Source organism: Penicillium waksmanii (assembly GCF_028829765.1).
Source record: "Penicillium waksmanii strain IBT 27052 chromosome Unknown utg000004l:1.0-5674109.0:1.0-5678898.0, whole genome shotgun sequence".
Lineage (NCBI taxonomy): Eukaryota > Fungi > Ascomycota > Eurotiomycetes > Eurotiales > Aspergillaceae > Penicillium > Penicillium waksmanii.
In genome coordinates, this window is record NW_026643251.1 from 3575340 (window position 1) to 3594515 (window position 19176).

Consider the following 19176-nt stretch of genomic DNA (forward strand, 5'->3'; position numbering starts at 1 on the left):
TATACTATGCATAATACTATAGTAGTATATAGTGGTATACAGTAGTATATAGTATGTAAGATATAGTATATTCTCAGGCTTACATTATGCAAATGCATTGAGTCATGTGGGAGAGGGTCGTACCTGCCTGTCCCAGTCCCAGTCCCAGTCCCAGCAACGGGAACAAGGAAGGAGCAGTTGCACATGGCTCCCATGGCCAAGGCCAACCTTGCAACGAAGCTGGCTCACTTTTCAATCCTGCACCTTCTTCGGACATATCCTTGACGACAGCCTTAACATTCCCCCGTTCCCCACCCCGAACCTAGCCACATACTGCACGAGGGCCATGGCTCGAGAGACATCTGGAATGCGGTTGCGGTATTTGTGCGTAGAGAGGCAACTCCACGCACAAATGGCGCATCTTCGCCCTTCGCGGCCCCTCCACCGGCTTCCAGGATCTTTCTTTCTTTCTTTATAATACAACCGTGACGTTATGACAATCCGATTCATTCTTTGATTCCCATCTTTTCTTCTTTCTGTAACCTCTCCTGTCGCATGTGCCGCTCGGCTTTGCGATTCCGCCATCATCAAAGCTGATCGCTAGGACCCGCGCGGTACCCCTGGGTTCTTAGTACTCAATATCCACCCCCCTGAACATTGAGAATTGAAAATCTTGCTTCAACATTTTCGAGATCTCGATTGGATCTGTCATTCCCCCATCGGTCATCGACCTATCTTTTCCCTCCACAGCTACACGCCTTTCATATACTTCGCTCCCAGCAGGCTGAAAAAGCCTGTCGCGGCACAATATGCAGGCGCAAAGTTCCGAGACCCACTCGCGAAGAAGCGTGTTTTGGGTGAGCAATGTTCATTGCTCGTCTTGTGTCGCCTATATCACCGAAGTTCTCACCGAAATTCCCACCGTGACAGATATTGATGTCTCAATCCTGACACACGAAGTCCGCGTCTCCCATGGTGCCTCAGCGCATCCAGCAGACCTCGTTGTCGCCCTCATTCAGGCCGCCTTTGAAGTATACCATGCCACGACCTTTGATGAGCGTGGTTCTATCGTTTCTGAGCTTGATACCACTTCATGGAATAACCGGAGCTCACATGTATTTTCCACGCCCCGAACGTCTTATTCCAGCATCTCTTCCAACATTAAGGAGCGACTGCATTCAAGCAGAGAAAAACGACACATTGCCAATTGTGAGGCCTGCCAAAAGGAAGAGGCCGATAATTTTTCTTTGCACTCTACCCAGACCGAGCCATTTCCCTCTGAGAAGTACCCCAAAGATATCGCGGAGGAAAAAGAAATCGAATCTTCTTTCCCATCGGGTCCACGGGATGGAGTCCACACGCCATCATCGGGGAAGTCCAATGAGAATGATCAATCCTCTGAAACCCCACAATCATCACCGAGAGTCGATGAATTTAACGCACGAATCGGTATTGGAGGGATGAGTTGCGCCTCGTGTGCTAATGGCATCACTGCTGCGGTCGAGCAGTTGGATTATGTCAAAGGAATTCAAGTCAACCTCCTCACCAATAGTGCGACAGTGGTATATACTGGTCCTCGGGAGAATGTTGATTTAATCACGGAACAAATCGAGGACATTGGATTTGATGCTTTTTTGGACGAAGTCAATCAGGTCGCTCACGATTCAACCTCAGGGCAAACCCAAATTCCGTCAAGATTTGTTACAGAAATCGCGATAACTGGAATGACCTGTGGATCTTGCGTCGGAGCAGTAACCCGAGGATTGGAAGAGCTGCCATTTATTCGAAATATCTCTGTCAACCTTCTGTCACATAGTGGCAGGATTGAATTCGAAGGAAAAGAAAATCTAGACAAGATCGTGGAAAAGATTGAGGATCTAGGCTACGATGCCGTTGTCGACAATTTCCATCCTCTGGACGATGTCAAGGACGAAGCCAGACCTCTTCAGCCCAGAGTGGTCTCGATCCATGTTGATGGGATGTTCTGTCGTCATTGTCCAGAGAAGGTTCTCTCCGCCATTGAATTGCTCCCGGGCGTAACAGTGGAGGGCACTATTTGCGAGGCCAAGCCTATTCTCAAAATCACATACCTTCCGCAGCCATCTTTGACGATTCGTTCGATAATCGCTGCCATTACAGATGCTAACGTCGCATTCACCGCTAGCATCCACCACCCTCCAACTATCGAAGATCGCTCCCGTGCGATGCAACTGCATGAACGACGCAGACTACTCGCTCGTCTACTATTTGTTTTTGTTGCTGCCATCCCAACTTTTCTTATTGGTATCGTCTTCATGTCTCTTGTATCATCAGAAAACCCGATCCGCATGTATCTTGAGCAAGCTATCTGGTCTGGTAGCGTCACTCGCATCGAATGGGCACTTTTTATAATGTCTACTCCGGTTATGATTTATGGTACCGACGTATTTCACACCCGAGCCCTAAAGGAGATCCACGCTCTATGGCGCCCCGGCAGCCGAGTGCCGATCATGCGGAGGTTCTATCGCTTCGGTAGCATGAACCTCTTGATATCAGCAGGAACTTCGGTGGCATACTTTTCATCGCTGGCTGTACTTATCGTCGATGCTGTTGCGGGAAGTAACAAAAGTGCCCACAGCACGACCTACTTCGACTCCGTTGTTTTCTTGACCCTGTTTATTCTTTGTGGTCGGTTCTTGGAGGCATACAGCAAAGCCAAAACAGGAGATGCAGTTTCCTCCTTGGGAAAACTTCGGCCTTCCGAGGCACTCCTGGTTGAAAACCAGGCTCTTGAAGCTGCTCAGACGCCTGACGGTCCTGTTTCAGACCAAATGACACGAGTCAGCGTTGACCTTTTGGAGGTTGGTGATACAGTACGCATTCCTCATGGTGCCTCTCCGCCTGCAGATGGTGTGGTTGTCGGCGCTGCCTCTTATCAATTTGATGAGAGCTCTTTGACAGGGGAATCGCGTCCTGTCAAGAAAACGGCTGGTGACAACGTTTATACTGGCTCCGTCAATGTCGGCCAACCGGTGCATATTAAAATCACTGAACTTGGTGGGTCGTCTATGCTTGATCGAATCATTGCCGTTGTACGCGAAGGCCAAAGCAAGCGTGCGCCTCTTGAAAGAGTTGCTGATATGCTCACCTCCCATTTTGTTCCTGTTATAACTCTCATTGCCATACTTACTTTCGTGATATGGCTCGCTCTGGGCCATGCGGGCGTCCTGTCCCAGGATTATCTTGACATTGTCCGCGGTGGCTGGACTTTTTGGAGTCTGGAGTTTGCGATTGCTGTGTTTGTGGTTGCTTGCCCTTGCGGTCTGGCACTCGCCGCTCCCACTGCGTTGTTTGTCGGAGGTGGTCTCGCTGCAAAGCACGGTATCCTCGTCAAGGGTGGCGGAGAAGCCTTCCAAGAAGCTAGCCGCCTTGATGCCATTGTCTTCGATAAGACCGGTACCTTGACTGAGGGTGGAAGCCTTAAAGTTTCCGACCATGAAGTCTTGACAACTGACGGCGGGCTAGTGACGATCGCATGGGCACTTGCTCAGAAAATGGAAGAAAGCAGCAACCATCCGATCGCACAGGCTATCACTACTTTTTGCCAGACTCAATCAACAGCAACCGTTGAATCTTCTGATATCCAAGAGATTTCTGGCCAGGGTATGAAGGGGACTTTCACTGTTTCTCTTGCTGCATCTGGGCCCTTGGAGAAATACGAAGCTGCCATCGGCAACGAGCGTCTTCTGCACAGCATTCTACCTTCTGAAAATGACACCTACTTCGTGTCAAATCTGCTGTCAAAGTTCCAGTCAGCAGGCAAATCAACTGCTATTCTCTCCTTGCGCCGCATCGATTCGGATTCTGCAGAGACATCTCCGTTCATTCCCGCAATTATTTTCGCAACTTCAGACACCATTCGGCCAGAGTCTATTGAAGTCATCTCCAAACTCAATAGTCGCCATGTTGAGGTCTTCATGTGCACGGGTGACAACCAGACAACCGCCCACGCAGTTGCCGACATGCTGGGAATCCCACGTTCCAACGTCATGGCCAACGTCCTGCCAGCAGAGAAGGCAAGTTTCGTCCGACAGGTCCAAGAAGGGTCAGTGAAGACATTGTCTCCCGGAACCGAAGTCAAGGTATCGAAGAATTCAAAGGCAACTCGCCCTATCGTCGCCTTTGTTGGAGACGGTGTCAACGATTCCCCGGCTCTTGCTGCCGCAGACGTGAGTATTGCTATGGCCTCAGGCTCTGACGTCGCCATCAATTCTGCCAGTTTCATTCTTCTCAACTCGGATCTTAGCACCATCCTGCAGCTTGTTCTTCTCAGTCGACGTGTATTCAATCGTGTTCGGATGAACTTTGGCTGGGCTGTTATTTACAACCTATGTCTTGTCCCTGTCGCAGCAGGTGTTTTTTACCCCATCGTCAGTGGTCAGCATGAGAAGATGATCGGGCATGAAACAATCACTGTTAACGAACACTGGAGACTGAGTCCTGTGTGGGCTGCCCTAGCTATGGCTCTGAGCAGTATCTCTGTTGTGACCAGTAGCCTGGCACTCAGAATTGATGGGCAGACTATTCGGAGGCTTTTCAGTCAGAAGAAGTAATCTTGTATGCAAATAAGACTGTATGATTGATGATTTTCATTTTGTTCTGCATAGCGGCTCTCACATCAGATGCGAGTTCCCTTTCTGTATTTATTAGTCAATACAATTATTAACTACATTCCCCTCATTTCCCGCCTTCGCCCCAAATTTCTGCAATTTTTTTGCTCTGGGCTTTGCCCACCTTCTTCCTCCCCACTAAAGATTGTAGTTTTTCCGAGACCATTGTGTCTCGATTTTGAGGCTCCAGAGCCATGTATGCCTCGACAAATGCACGAGGAGTTTGCCATCGTCGCTGGATTTCTAGCGCCTTTTCACCGCTCACGCCACGAGTACACATGAGCATTTTGAGGAAGATATCACGGAGGGATAAGACGTCGGATTTCGACGTTAGCGCCGAGAAGGTAGAAAATGTGACGCCGTATGTGAGGGTAGGATCTTTGGCGCGAAGTTCATCAAGAAGAGTCAGGTAGGATTGTGTGGAGGAGAGTCGTCGACTTGGAATGAATGAAACCTTTTTCGGGTTTGAAGTGTCCGTGGGTAGGCAAGAGCTCATATCTCCGTTTGAGGGGGACTCTTGAGCACCATACATGTTTCGAAGAAGCAGGGTCATACGGGCCAGATATCGAATAGAGTCGTCCAGGTTTTTGGTCTTTTTCATGAAATACCCATTGACGACTTGCGTCGAAGCAATTGCAGAAGCGACCATCTCGTGGTACTTCGGCCCGCTCCCGCTGCTAGCATCGGGGTGAGTGACTGTAAATTCCTCAACGAGGTAGATGATATTTTTGATACCAGACCGGCGCAGACGGAACTTCTGCTCGTGAAATCGGCCATCTTTGATAGAGCCGATAAGATCATCTAGGCGTTTTCGTTCGATGATCCAGTCTAGCATCACTTCATCGCCCTCCTCACCATGGCGCGACATGAACGCCGGATCGTGGCATTTCGCCACCCACATAACGTCGCCAAGTTCAAGGGCCCGCACTTGCGGAGTGATGCCTTGTTTCATGAGCTCGTTGGCGATGTAGTCACGATCTGTGGAAGTGCGCACTTCTCGCGTATCGAGTACCAATTGAATCGTGAAGCTGCCCGGGGGTAGAGTAATAGGTTCGGTAGGACCTTCGGTATTGGCGGCCCAGCCTAAGATATGTTGTGGTGTCTCGGACTCGTCGTTATCGTCGTCATTCTGAGCTGTAGTTCGTTGCGAGGTGGATGCCTGAATACCTGCAAAGGGCATCATACACTCGGAAGACCCAGGGATAGTCTTCTGAATACGTTTGGCAACCTCCCAGCCATCCTCAGAGAGGGCGTATTTCCTGAGAGGGCGGCCATGTTCGTAGACCAGATCCCTCTGGATCAGCGTCTTCATGGAATTCCATGCAGTGTAGAATTTCGTTGGGTCCGCAGGAGCCGTGAAAGAGCTGTCACAGTAAGGCTGAGCCACGTCTACTAGGTGGGCCTTGGTCATTCCCTGTGAAGCATTTTCTCCCATGGTAGCCAAGCCTAAGAGCAACGCATATGCACCGGATCGTAGAGCTGGAACATATGGCTTGGCTTTGCGGGGCTTCTTAGCAGGTTGGTCCCCAACACCGGTATCGGATGTTCTCTTGTTGGCTATTCCTCACAATTAACTATGGTTCTGGTATTGGCATAGGGTTTGGTGAGATAGTAACACTGACCTTGACCAGGAGGCTCTGGCATAGGCAAACCATGTTCCCCACAATAAGCCTTCAGTTTGTCCGTTAAACGGTCGCATAGCTTAGGGCCTAGCCCATTTAATTGCTGTGCTTGTGATGGGTGCTGGAATTCCAACGGGCATGCTTTCATTGACTCATAGGCCTTTTTGTAACTAAATGTCTGTTAGTTGAGCCAGCTATACTGGAAGGAAGTGGAATACGAACACAGTCACGCCTTTGCTGTTCCTCTCACGGGCTTGATCGAGCCACTCCTTGATCCAGTCTAGCAACAGAGGGTTCGCGCAATCCTCGCTCATGGTGGTCAGCGGCCATCGGGCTAGCCGGGATTGTTGGATGGTTGTTCAGCGATACTTGGACGCGCCGCGGATTTCCTCTTTGGGAACGCGATCCTAGTTAGTCATGTGATCACAGCAGCATACTTTAAGGAGCAAACGAAACATCGCAAACAGATCAAGGCAAGAGGATCTGATGAGTAATTTCAGTCTGATTTTTTCATGGAATTCGAATGGAACGCCAAAATCAGGTTCAAGCTTTCAAGAGTTCGAGAGTTGTTTGGATCTGATTTGGCGGCGCCGAAGATGACGTCGACACCCCGGCCATGCGGAGTACCAGGCAAGAAACCCTGCAGAAGACCTGTTATGAACCAATCTGTGGAAAGATCCAAGGTATGATCACTTATAGGTCACCTCCGTGGCTACTTTCATCAGTCCTGTTGATACTTTTCCTTTCTACGCCACTTCTCGCTCTTTTACGCCCAATATCGGCTACATACTAACTACTCGGGCACTTTCAGAACAAGGCCATCAGTATGGCGAATGCTGTGGACAAGTCCACAAACAATTCCTTGACTCCAGAGGGGCCAACCGATAGTCATGTTCTTTCCCAGATTGAGCCAGACGAAAAGGGCGCCTCACAACTAGGCGGAGACAGCACACAGACCATCGACCTCGGATGGACCAAGCCTGTTGAACAAATCGAAGAGCGATTGATAGCCGGTCTATCTAACGAGAACCTTTGGATGCTGATCCGAAGATTTGATAAGGTACGATTCAAAACGAAGACGTGCTGTATATGTTGACTGATGCCCCCATTCAAACTTGAAGCAAGTATACAACGTCAAAGCTGTTCCAGACGCTCCACTCCAAAACTTGGACTTGACCCGCGCGGATGACGATGAATTTACCCCAGATAAGCTTCGCGCCACGATCGAGCGATTCTATACATCGGTTATTGTCGCACTCGCGGGTTTTGTTAAACATGTTGCGCGACTGCGCTCATGGAAAGAACCTCGACGTACAGCTATATTTTGTCTCGTTTGTCCCCCACCCCAGGAAATGTTGGCCATTATGCTCACAAATTTTAGGTTTATTCCTTAGCATGGCTCCTAGACATCATTCTCCCTTCATTATTCGTCGCTTTGATCGCTTTGGTGATATATCCACCGTGCCGACCCATCTTGTTCCCACCCGCACCGATCGCTCTAGTGGATAAAAGCACCGGCGGCATCCAAAAGCCCCAGGCGGGAGTGCTTGGATCAGAGGATAGCATAACTGGTGCCCCTGAAAGGTTCAAGGGAGAGGCAGCCGAGCAGGAAGCTAGCAACCTTGTCGCAAGTGTTGCTAGTGTCGCCGTGGGAAGTGCAGCCGGGAAACATGACCAAGGAGTGCCTGAAGGTGCACCATTAGAGGGTACTGTTCCAGATGTCATGGATGTTGTCGCCAACACGGCCGATGCACAAAGCGCTGCTAGTGGAGGAGTTCCTTCTGAATCACACGACAAAACTCGACAGCCTATGAGAGAATCTGTCATGCAAGCAGCCAATATGGGAATGCAATTGATCAACGACATCACGGACACTTTCGAGAAACTTTCCAAGTACATGCCTTTCACAAATCTTTGAATTTATGGAGCCTTATTTCTCTGTCACTATCTAACCATCATGCTTTATAGTGCCTTGTCCGCTACCCCGCCATTCCCTCGATGGGTACCCCGTTTGCGGCTAGTATCTGTCCTGCTTCCATCCTGCTTCGCGGCTAAATCAATCTCTGTCTATGCTGCTTCAAAGGGGATAGGACTCTTCGCAGGGTTCGCCTTTTTCGGGGGGGCCCATCATCATGCGGGGCCTTTCTTTCTTGAGCCGGAAATACCCAAATTGGCAGAAGCTTCTCCAGATACAAAAGTTGTTCCCACGCGTTTATACATATCCGGGATATATTTGCTAATGATTTCAAAGCTCTCTTCTCAAGGGCGTTCCAACGAATGCGCAACTGACCTTAACACTATTGCGAATCGGCGAGGCCAATGCTTCACCACTTCCCCCACCTTCAACCTCTCAAGACAAGCCTTCCTCACGCCCAATCTCTCTTCATCACGAGGGGCTCGAACTCGGGGCCTCCAGAGAAGAAATCGAAGATGCTGCATCAGCCGAGCCCTCCAAGAAACCAGAGGATACTCCAGTGCATACGTCCCAGACAAATACGATAGCCTCCAGTATTATCAGCTTCTTCAGAGGAACCACAGCGACAGGAGTGGAGGGGAAACGAGGGTTCGACCGCATTAGGGCTACGATCGGTTCACGCCATGCAAAAAACCGGGTTGGAGTTCTTCGATCAAAAGGCAAACTCAGCTCACCAGTCGGACCAGTCAAGTTCGATGCCAGATACAAGGGAAAACGCGGCACGGTGATCATCGATTCTACAAGTGAACCTCCAGTGCTCTATTTCACAACTGATCCACTCCAAGATGACGACCTTCGGTTAACAAACCAGAAGAAGGGCTCTGTCTTGTTTCAGATTCCAGTCACCGATATTCGAGAAATGAAGAAGCTCGGAGGGCTAGGATGGAAAGGAAAACTGGTGGTTGGCTGGGCGTTGGGGAGCAAAGAAGTTGTTGATGGCTTACAAATTGTGGGCAAAGACCCCAAGGAGTCATTCCAACTTACGGCCATGGGAACTCGGAATCAGTTATTCAATCGGCTGATTGCTATTGATGGACAGGTTTGGGCTTGCTGCTGAATGGACTGCTGAATGTGTGCTGAATCAATCTCAGGTTTGGAAGTAAATTTCAATCTTCTATCACATTCAAATTAGTTCTTAAATCTCGAGCTACATTTCCAGGTGTTCCATCAAATTTCATTCATCATAGAGGGGAAACTTTTGCTCTACTTAATCACCGATATAAAAGCCTTTCAACAAAGCACTCATTCGGCCTCCTCCTCGGCTTCAAGACAAGCATCCACCATCCGAGTGATTCCCTGTGAGCGTTGCTCCTCGGTAAGGAAACCAATATCTACCAATTCTGTAAGGGCCTCGCCGACCCAGTTGTGACAATTCCAATCCTGGTGGTGAGGATCATTTCGCACTGGCGTTTGGGCACAGGCCTTCTCGATCATACTTTTGGTGATCTCATCCGATGGATTGGCAACCGTAATAAGAGCTTCTATCTTCAATCCCGTATCCGCTGGGATACATGATTGGGGTGAATATTCAAAAAAGGGATGCGCACCGGCGACGTGCAATATCTGGTCTTCGCCGTCTATATATCCCACGTGAAGCGCTGTGTGTCGGTAAATCGCCCAGTCGAGGGGGGTCCCCGCGGAAGACTGCGATCGTGAGTGTTGCTGGCACGGTGCTGATCTGATTTCGGTCAAGAAGCACTTTGCGTTTAGACTGAATGCGTTCAACTGCGCAGGGTGGATACGACCAGTTCTGGTCGAAAACCTTGGAAGTGAGAGACTTTGCTTGTGTGAATTGTTTACGTAGAGAGCGTACATGGTCACAGGTTCAAGGCATCTTGGCCCCAGGGCCAGTCGTGATTGGACACGCCAGCCTTATGCATATCCACTCCTGTCGAAGCTGTCTATGATGCGAAGAGGAGCAAGGCAGCACAAATAATCTACTGATTTGAGTACTATTGACGGTCTTTACAACATGGATATCTCAAAATTCATAAGAATAATACCCCCATGATGAATTTAATCTAACCTTGGAAACTTTTCAAGATCCTTGCAGAATATCCGTAAGTAGCACTAGTAGTATTGTTTTTATATACTACTAGTAGTGTCACTAATTTCAAGTTTGTCATGGCGACACTACATCCCGCTTGCTATTTATTGGTTTGTCGGCTGAAAAGAATAAGAAAAAAACCGAAATTCCTGCCAGAAACAAGAGAGATCGATCGGAGGAGAGAGAAAATGAAGGAGAAGCAAAAAGATGGACGAATGGCGATTCGAACGCCAGACTTTTCGCATGCAAAGCGAACACTCTACCAACTGAGTTATACGCCCTTTGGACATTACATCATCGACTTTCAGGGTATCTGAAGAAACTTTCTTCAAATCAAACTTCTGAGATGAAGGGACCGCGGGACACATCGAATAAAACTTGCATGTAAAGTGTATCTCCATAGAATGTGGCAAAGAAACGATTCAGTTTGTAGCCTCCAAGGTTAATGCTGTCCTATCTCACCAAAAGTGCATTATCCAGACACCTTCAATAGCCATTCTACTCTTGCCAATAACTAAGCTTTCCACTTTCCATCAATCGGCAAGGGAAATGGGTGAACGATTAAGCCTCTCCTCTGATCAGTGGAGACTCCGAGATTCAGATATGAGATCCGATTATTCTTTCAACATTAGAAGCACTCCTGCAATGACCGGCTCTACGACCTACTTGAAAGAGAAGTCGTGATGAACAAAAGCATACTACAATGCGACTGATATAAGATGTATGAAATTATGGCCAGGTTTCTGAAATAATGATCTATCTGAGATTCTCCACACTGAGGTCATGACTGCTCGTGTTGCTGCTTATAGTCACGCACGGCTTGTTCAAAAGATTCATCGCGTTTGAATCCCAGAGAGATAGCCTGGGTATTGTCAAACTGTGTAGGCCAAGACTTCAAGATGGGAATCAATGCTGGATCCTCCTTTTCTTGAAGCAGAGAAAGCTTGTCCTTGCCGCCCACAGCTTCCAGTGCATCCATCATATCCTGGACGGTGGCACAAATACCAGGAACGTTGATCTGGCGGATATGCGGGGGTACAGACTCCGCAGATAGACTAAGTGTATGAATGAGGTTGCTCACTAAAGTCTTCGGCGAGCAGAGCCATGACTTGAAGGCCCGATCTTCAATAGGAATAACGCACTCCTTGCCATCAAGAGGTTCGCGAATCATGCCCGAGAGAAAAGATGAAGCGGCGGCGGTAGGGGCGCCAGGGCGAACAGATATAGTAGGGAATCGCAGAGTAAATCCAGTAATGAACTTGCGGCGGGTATATTCGTTGACCAGGGTCTCACAGACAATCTTCTCGGCGCCGTAGGAGGATTCGGGGGTGGGAATGACGCTGTCAGTCACAATTTCTGGTAGTGGCTGACCGTAGACAGCCTGACTGGAAGAATAGATGACTCGCACGCCCGGGCAGGTGTGCCGTAGTTCCTCGAGAAGATTGCGAGTGGCATCGATGTTCACGCTCATGCCTAGATCGAAGTTCGCCTCGGACCCGGATGACATGATGCCGTGGAAGGCGTATACTGCATCGAGGGAGGCAGTGACAACCTCCTTGGCGCCGGTAAGAAGATCTGACTTGATTGCAGTCGCATTTTCAGGATAGCGAACACCCTTGGGAATCGGAGGTTGATTGATGTCGGTCAGAGTAACGCGGTAGGTGGAGTCGTTGAGCAGCTCCTTGGCCAGCAGTTGGCCGATGAAGCCGGCACCGCCGGTGATGAGAACGTGCATAGTTTCAGAATTCGATTAGGGCATTGAGTGGAAATTCAAGACCGGGGGGAGATTCTTGTTGCTGCCGCATATTTGACTTTAAGAGGCCAGGATGTGGTTCTCCGCATTCGCATCAAGTCCGAGGCGATCCGCTGTTGGATCCTCCGCACCGGACTTTGCCCGGCCTGAAGAACGTACCGGGTGGATCTGCTGCACGAATTGACTCCAGCTCCTAATCTCGGGAGTCCCCAAGTCAAATAATTTCCCAGGCTTGACTGGACCACTGGCACAGGAACTCGGAAAGCAAGCCGAGTTGGAGAGAAGTGCGACGTGATAGGTGATGGTCATCTAATGGGGCCAGCGGGGATTGGCGTTAGGAACGAGATCAATCCCAAGTAGATTCAGCAGCAGTAGCACCGGCCCCCTGTAGCAATGTAACACTGAAAGCCTCGGAATCGGCATGCAATGCCTCGAGACCGGCTGTTGTCGGTGGTGCACAGTCCCTGCAAAGGGCGGATCACAAGCCAAAGAACCCACTCGGGCTGTCCCGACTTTCTTTCCTCCGCTTCCCCCGCCATCGCCAGTTTCCCGGAGCATCACCGACTTTGACTTGCTTCTGCAATGGATGCCTCTCCTCCACTGAAGCGGTCGTCAACGGACGCTGGGTTGGATTCTCCAAAGGGATCGAATCGCTCGGATTCACGTGCACCAGCACCAAAGATATCGAAAGCCCGCGCCTGTGAGTTGCATCCTTCCCCACATTAGCCATCCACATCTCGTTGACAAGCCCTAGGCGCTGAATGCAAGCGCCATAAGATCCGTTGTGAATTCAGGGCTGGTGAAACCAATTGCACGAAATGTGTTCGCAGCGGGATCAAGTGCGTGGTGAACGATTTCTCCCAGAAGTTCGTCGATGATGATGGAGTGTATGTGCGCCGTCGGCCCCCCCCGCCTCCTACTTTCAGGTCACAATTGCACCGGAAAGCCAAGACGAATGGCTATTAACTCGATTGATTATCCAGATGGAAGTCACAAGCGACCACGACACTGCAGCAATTGCAGACTGCCGTTGGGCAATTGTTGCGACAGGCGGGATTGCCCGATCTCTCAACATTTACGACCGGTGATGCCCGTAATGGTCTTAGCCCAGCTGCCTCGCACCATAGTCACCGGCCCTCGATTGATGCGTCACATACGGCACAAACACATACAAGTCATCATGAGGGACCGGGGGTAGTGATGGACGTCACTCGGGAACACTCCCAAGAGCCTGACCTTCAAGATCCGGAACTCGTTCCGGCACCGATGCGCAGCTTATACGAGGTCACCAAGTTGCGCAATCTACGGAATAATCATATAGAGGCACCTAAGACGACGCTTTTAGAGGAGGATTTTATCTCAAGGGGCTTAATCTCACTCCATGAGGCGGAGGAACTTTTCGCCTACTTCAGTCGCACTATGAACCAACTCCTTTGGGGTGGTATCATTCTCGTCCACCGTGATTTGACGTCCGTTCGACGCGCATCAACGCTTCTCTCCGCCGCTGTTCTGACGGTTGCAGCGCTTCATATTCCTAACCGGACTGACACATTGAATTTATGCTATCGCGAATATGTATCTTTGGTATCAAGCATGGCCTTGACCCGAGCTCACACGCTTGACGATATTCGAGGTCTCTGTGTTGGAGCATTCTGGTTGTCGGAGTTGAGCTGGAAGCTATCAGGGCACGCAGTGCGCATTGCAACCGAAATGGGCTTGCATCAGAGCTATCAGCGCTTGATTCGTGGGAATACTGATCAATACGAGCGAGCCCAGTTGTGGTATCTACTATATGTTTGCGACCACCATTTTAGTATCGCCTATGGCCGACCGCCTGTTATACATGAAGATGTGGCCATTCGAAACTACGAGACATTCCTTGAGTTACCGATGGTTGCCCCGGGAGATATTCGTCTCTTAGCCCAAGTGGCTTTGTTCATGATCTTGACCGAAGCCTATCGGACGTTCGGTAGCGACACGGAGCAAGCCGTGACGGAGGAGGATTTTGGGCAGTTGAGGGTATATAACGTTGCGGTCGATCAATGGAGATTGCTTTGGCAGCCTCGATCAGGTGTGTGCTACTTGGAATGCCTTTCCCCTTCTTTTCTTTTTTTTTCTATTTGGATTGCCCACGCATGCAATGAACCACGAACCTATACTAAACCTTTGCAGGCGACAGCTCGTATGTTCGAACGTATCCATCAAAGGGTGTGGTACTGCACTACCACTTTGCCAAATTCCAACTCAACTCGCTGTCTTTGCGTGCCCTCTCCCCTTCCAATACCCCGGTATTCTCCATGGATCGCAAAGAGTCTGCCAACATTGCCATATCATCCGCGATGGCCTGTCTGAATATGGTCCTCGAGGAGCCCGATATCCGCGACGCGATCGTGGGGGTTCCCATTTTCACGCACACGATGGTGACATTCTCTGCGGTTTTTCTACTCAAGGTCGCTATTAACTGGAATTCGGCATACCTAAGCATCAATGCTCGACAAGTGCGGCGCTTGGTGGAGCGGGTGATTGAGCTGATGAATTGCGTCTCGGCGGGCGAGCGACACTTGACACGGCACATCGCACGAGGATTGGGTAAGATGCTCGAGCGTTTCGACTCTTGGGAGTCGGGTTGGCAAATTGGAACGAATAATGGGTTGGTGGATGGACAGGATGTACCAGGGGGCGCCAATGCGATGGCGCAAGGATTTCCACCACCAGACCTGATCTACGACATGGTCGGCACCTATGGGTTCGGGCTCGACGAGAACCTGTTAGACCCGAGCATGGCCAACTTCGAATTCTTGGCACAGTAAGCATGGATTGGAATGTACATAGCTGTCTCTCACTAAGGACTAAGAAAATCGAGGGGGGGGGGGGACACGAGTCTCCCCCATCTCCCCCCATCTTCCCCCATCCGCGCATCCCCCCCCAGCTCCACCGAACCGTGTAAGCTATCGCATGTCGTCACCCTCCCAGGGTTGCGCCGCCCCCTCCCTTTCCATTTTCCATTCCCCCCCCTCCCCCCAAGGGTTCATTTGCTCCATGCGCTCTCCCATTTAAGATCGGAGGCCCTCGGCTATCCTCTTCCTTTCCCTCCCCCTCTGTACTTCCGTTCCTTTCCCCCCCTCAAACCTCCCCCCAACCACCTCCCCTCATATCTTCCCATATCTTCCATCCCCATCATCCCCGATTCCGTCATGTCCACCCGCAAGAGAAAGAATGACCCGGAGGAGGAGCTTCAGGCTCTCCCCAGTGACGATAGCGAAGAAGAGGAAGAGTAAGCCCTACCATCTCTACGCCCTTGCGCCTTGCTTCAATTCTACTGGCGCATCACTTTGCGCCGATTTCCATAGAGTTTCAGCCAGATTCGGCTTATGCCTGGTCTTTTCGCATCAATCGCAATGGCCTTCCCCAGCCAGCCGACTACCGCAAGATCCGCGGCTGACATGATGCGCGCATTGATCTCAGATATGAGGACTCTGAGCCCAATGTCAGTGATGAGGGCGAAGAGGTAGATGAAGAGGCCGAGGCCGAGTCCGAGTCCGACGAAGATGAAGATGAGGAAGCTGAAGCCGAGGCTGAAGGTTCGTTTGCTCCTAGTCTCCATCCCAAATATCTTCTCCATTCCTACCCTCAGCTCCACCTGAATTGCCCTCTCAAGTCCCATTTGCTCATTTATTCGCGCAGGTCCCCCAGCAGCCAAGAAGCAGAAAACCGCCCCCGCCGCTGACAAAACCGAAGTCACCGAGAACGGCGCCAACGGTGACAAGGATGGCGAGGGGGAGGACGAAGTTGAAGATGATGATGATGAAGAAGCAGAGGCTGCCGACGATGCAGATGAGGAAGTTGAGGCTGCTGCTGATACGGCGAAGACCAGCGGTCCTGCTGAGGCCGCGGCAAAGGCCAAGGGTGCTGAGGTCCCCAAGGAGTCGGATCTCGCAGAGGTTGACGATGCGGAGTAAATAAAGTAGCTAGGATAGCTTGATTTACCTTGGAATTCAAATCTAAAATAGTCGCCATTCCAGGCGAACTGCTGTGTCGTCGCACTTGGAATCATCTTCATTCGTATAAGTTAAACATGGACTGGATCTCTAGAGATTAGCTATAAATAGAATTTCCCATCATGTCTTCATGCTGGTCTAACTAAGTGGACAGCTTGATTCGCAGTCGGTATCCTTTGTCGACTGTACCGAATGGTTGGACTTAGGGCTTGTTTCTGCGGCTGGTATGTCAATCCACACTGCCGAATGCCTGCACTAGCGTACTAACTACTTAATAGTTCTTTGACTACCTGGGCAGTTGTTCTACGCCGGTGCAACCTGGGGGAAATACATTCATGGACTCGGGATGGTTGCAAAGATTGTATGAATGATTGTCTGCAAAATACCTACATCCGAAGCATGAGAGGCGTGACCCACCTGCCCAGGTGCCTCTGCCTCAATTAAAAGTATACTAACTACTAGTAGTGTTGCTCCTTGCCCGCCGTGTGATGGTCTGGAACGATCGAGAAAATAATAAAATATATACTATATACCTTCTAACCTGCATAGTAACAATAGACCAACAGGAGCTTTCATGAGAAAAAAAACAGGGCTCATCAAGAGGTCATTATCGCCTTCCAGCGCCTTTTTAACTGAACACCCACAATTTATCAAACCGACCTTTTAAGTATCACTGCCGCTGCTTCGGAAAGTGGCACAGAGCTGGCAGTACTGATGGGTGAGATCTAGAACCGGCTGAGGTAGGTTGGTAGCCTGCACGATGCTGCGGACCTTGACGGCCCCCTCATCTTCAATGAGTTTGCGCACCAGATAGAGAAGATCCGGCGAGAACTATAATTCGAGATTAGCTGGATGGGTTTGTGAGTTTATCCATAAAGAGCAATCCATACCTCGGAATACCAGCGATATTGCCAGGCGATCAGACGAATCAGCGCACCCAGCATGCCCCTAGTGTCATTTCTCTGTTCGTAGAGCTTGAGGAGACCTCTTGTAGCCTTGGGCGAGAAGCGGGTCGCCAGACAAGCCTGATACGCCTCGATACCCTCATCGAAGTGGTGTAGGCGTTCGGCAAGCTCGCCTAAAATTTCCCATTCGGTGGCTGACTTCTTGTATTCCGTCGCCTGTTGGCGGGATTGGGCCATCTCAGTGCGCCAGATTGTATAGACTCGCAGGTCCTCGTAGAGCACCATAAAGAGATTATCCAGCCATCGCTCGCACAGACGTTTGTTGTGGAACTGAGTGTAGGCACCGTGGGAAGGATCGGGCTTCCAAGATCATTAGTACATTATGCAATTTGGTTTTGCAACCAGGAACTCACATCATCATTTCCCGACTTGACAACTTCCGAGGCCACGGTTTGTTCCGGGCGTTCAATGGAACTTCCAGTGGCCGCTTCGTCCGCATTCCCGTTCGGCACATTCTCTGCAGGACCTGAGACAGAGCCGGAGTCATTTTCATCGTCCCCAGCCTCATCATCCTCTACGGCCTGCCCATTTGTTTCGGCATCCAAAGACTGGGCCGGCTTAGGGACATGTGTACGCTCAACGCGGTATTCCTCCTCCATGACAAAAACCTCACTCCGGACTCTCAGAAGCTGATCCCAGCCAATCGCCGCAGCAATCTTAGTGAGCAGGTTGTAAGCCTTGAGGAATGTTCCCTGGTAGTTGGCTGCATGCAGCTTGCGGAGAGTAGGGTGGATATAGTCGTGGGGGTCGCCCTGCTTGGGCTGGCCCTCATCGATCTCTTCAAGAATGCTTTCAGAAAGGATTGGAAGCATAATGCGAGACGGCTGAGGCATGCGCGGGGTATCCTTGTCCTGATACGTGAACATAGGACAGGAGTTTAAAGTCAGAAGGGCTAAGTCCCATTGCTCCATGCCAACATATACCTCTGCCAGTCGGGCCCAGGTACTGAACTCACTGGGCGCCGCGGTGACTGCCCGCTTGGCGCATTCCAAGGCCATTTGACCCTCACCCTTCTCTTGGCAGAAAGAGGCCTGGCAATCGAGGAGGGCATAGTCCATGGGGACATCTTGAAGGGCATCATACATCAATCGTACTGCCTGCACTTCCTCATCCGCCATCAATTGAACACGAGCCAGCAGAGATGAGACCTCCACATCCCGTGTGCGTAGCTTCTCAAAGAGGTTGATGCCAGATGTGTAGCGTCCGGTGGTGTAGATATACTTGAGAATACCGGATGTCAGGTGGTTGGTTACGGTATTAGGAACCTGTGTTTCCGGGTCGGAGCTGAGTTGACGGCCTGTAGCATGGTTAAAAATCAAACAGGAGTTCCAGGAAATAACTGCTTACCCAGGAAGAATAGCTTTTCGGCAGCATCCAAGAACTTATGTTCCATCTCTGTGTTCGTGACTGGGTTGAACCGCCTGACACCAACAATCTTCTTGATGGCGTCTCCACCTCCATTATCAGCATACTGATAAGCCCTCAAGACGGAGCAGAGGAAGGTTTCCAGCCAGAGAGCCTCCGTAGCTACTCGCTTGTCCCCACGCTCGTCGATACAATAACTTTCCAAGCTCCCAGGAATCTTAACCTCGACGCGCATGTCTCAGGTGAGAGAATGCGTTGTAGCAGCTGTACCAACGTCAGCGGGAGTAACTTCGGCACGAATGATGAATACGAGGAATGCTGACCAGTAAATTCCCGAGACAACCTTGTGTGTCTTATCCAGCGGGGAGAAGGTGAGGGTGTTGACGTAGGCAGCAAGGCTGGCGGATGAGGAGGCATCGATTCCGGTCACATGGTGGTACACACCAGTCTACAAAGAAAGAAGATCATATCTTGTTTAGTAATTATACCACACAGCAACGCAGGGGGCATTGTAAGGAAATACCTGGCGGGTGGAATTGGCCTTTGGTTGCTTCACCAAGTACACCAAGTCTGGGGGTCCCAGTTCCCTAAGGCTCTGCAATGAGTCTGAGCGCGCATCAACGGCAACATAAATATCCTCCTCCTCATGGATCCTAGTTGAAAAGCACACGGTCAGTAACAATTCCTAAAGATAGCGCAATTGTAGACCCCGCGTAGAGCGGACAATGGCCAAGCGCATGCATCACCGGGGAACACGTAGACCGGGGCGTTTCAGGAGTCACATACTCAGGAACAGCGGGCGCGACCATGGCGCCTGCACATG

At 50.3% G+C, this 19176-nt stretch overlaps 9 protein-coding genes across 9 annotated transcripts; 4 read left to right on the top strand and 5 right to left on the bottom strand.

Moving 5' to 3' along the window:
- Positions 1 to 788: 788 nt before the first annotated feature.
- N7481_004135 (putative copper resistance-associated P-type ATPase) lies at positions 789 to 4571 on the top strand (the record flags this gene model as incomplete). Its single annotated transcript, XM_057263354.1, has 1 exon — positions 789 to 4571. One exon carries the CDS (start codon positions 789 to 791, stop codon positions 4569 to 4571), a length of 3783 nt encoding a protein of 1260 aa, XP_057125015.1.
- Positions 4572 to 4695: 124 nt separating this feature from the next.
- Positions 4696 to 6564, bottom strand: N7481_004136 (crossover junction endonuclease MUS81; the record flags this gene model as incomplete). Its single annotated transcript, XM_057263355.1, has 3 exons — positions 4696 to 6185; positions 6251 to 6420; positions 6473 to 6564. The coding sequence occupies 3 exons, from the start codon at positions 6562 to 6564 to the stop codon at positions 4696 to 4698; spliced, it is 1752 nt and encodes a 583-aa protein (XP_057125016.1).
- Positions 6565 to 7076: 512 nt separating this feature from the next.
- N7481_004137 (DUF3292 domain-containing protein) lies at positions 7077 to 9282 on the top strand (the record flags this gene model as incomplete). Its single annotated transcript, XM_057263356.1, has 5 exons — positions 7077 to 7310; positions 7372 to 7581; positions 7632 to 8143; positions 8219 to 8447; positions 8515 to 9282. 5 exons carry the CDS (start codon positions 7077 to 7079, stop codon positions 9280 to 9282), a joined length of 1953 nt encoding a protein of 650 aa, XP_057125017.1.
- A 185-nt stretch (positions 9283 to 9467) lies between these two features.
- On the bottom strand, positions 9468 to 10040 carry N7481_004138 (uncharacterized protein; the record flags this gene model as incomplete). Its single annotated transcript, XM_057263357.1, has 1 exon — positions 9468 to 10040. The coding sequence occupies one exon, from the start codon at positions 10038 to 10040 to the stop codon at positions 9468 to 9470; it is 573 nt and encodes a 190-aa protein (XP_057125018.1).
- Positions 10041 to 11053: 1013 nt separating this feature from the next.
- Positions 11054 to 12007, bottom strand: N7481_004139 (SDR family oxidoreductase; the record flags this gene model as incomplete). Its single annotated transcript, XM_057263358.1, has 1 exon — positions 11054 to 12007. One exon carries the CDS (start codon positions 12005 to 12007, stop codon positions 11054 to 11056), a length of 954 nt encoding a protein of 317 aa, XP_057125019.1.
- Positions 12008 to 12085: 78 nt separating this feature from the next.
- N7481_004140 (uncharacterized protein) lies at positions 12086 to 12334 on the bottom strand (the record flags this gene model as incomplete). The annotated part of the gene is made up of 1 exon (XM_057263359.1): positions 12086 to 12334. The coding sequence occupies one exon, from the start codon at positions 12332 to 12334 to the stop codon at positions 12086 to 12088; it is 249 nt and encodes an 82-aa protein (XP_057125020.1).
- Positions 12335 to 12607: 273 nt separating this feature from the next.
- On the top strand, positions 12608 to 14835 carry N7481_004141 (putative C6 transcription factor; the record flags this gene model as incomplete). The annotated part of the gene is made up of 3 exons (XM_057263360.1): positions 12608 to 12725; positions 13023 to 14096; positions 14198 to 14835. 3 exons carry the CDS (start codon positions 12608 to 12610, stop codon positions 14833 to 14835), a joined length of 1830 nt encoding a protein of 609 aa, XP_057125021.1.
- A 384-nt stretch (positions 14836 to 15219) lies between these two features.
- Positions 15220 to 15984, top strand: N7481_004142 (uncharacterized protein; the record flags this gene model as incomplete). Its single annotated transcript, XM_057263361.1, has 3 exons — positions 15220 to 15299; positions 15491 to 15606; positions 15710 to 15984. The coding sequence occupies 3 exons, from the start codon at positions 15220 to 15222 to the stop codon at positions 15982 to 15984; spliced, it is 471 nt and encodes a 156-aa protein (XP_057125022.1).
- A 702-nt stretch (positions 15985 to 16686) lies between these two features.
- Positions 16687 to 19162, bottom strand: N7481_004143 (uncharacterized protein; the record flags this gene model as incomplete). Its single annotated transcript, XM_057263362.1, has 7 exons — positions 16687 to 16854; positions 16914 to 17288; positions 17342 to 18285; positions 18336 to 18576; positions 18628 to 18801; positions 18877 to 19006; positions 19140 to 19162. 7 exons carry the CDS (start codon positions 19160 to 19162, stop codon positions 16687 to 16689), a joined length of 2055 nt encoding a protein of 684 aa, XP_057125023.1.
- Positions 19163 to 19176: the final 14 nt, after the last annotated feature.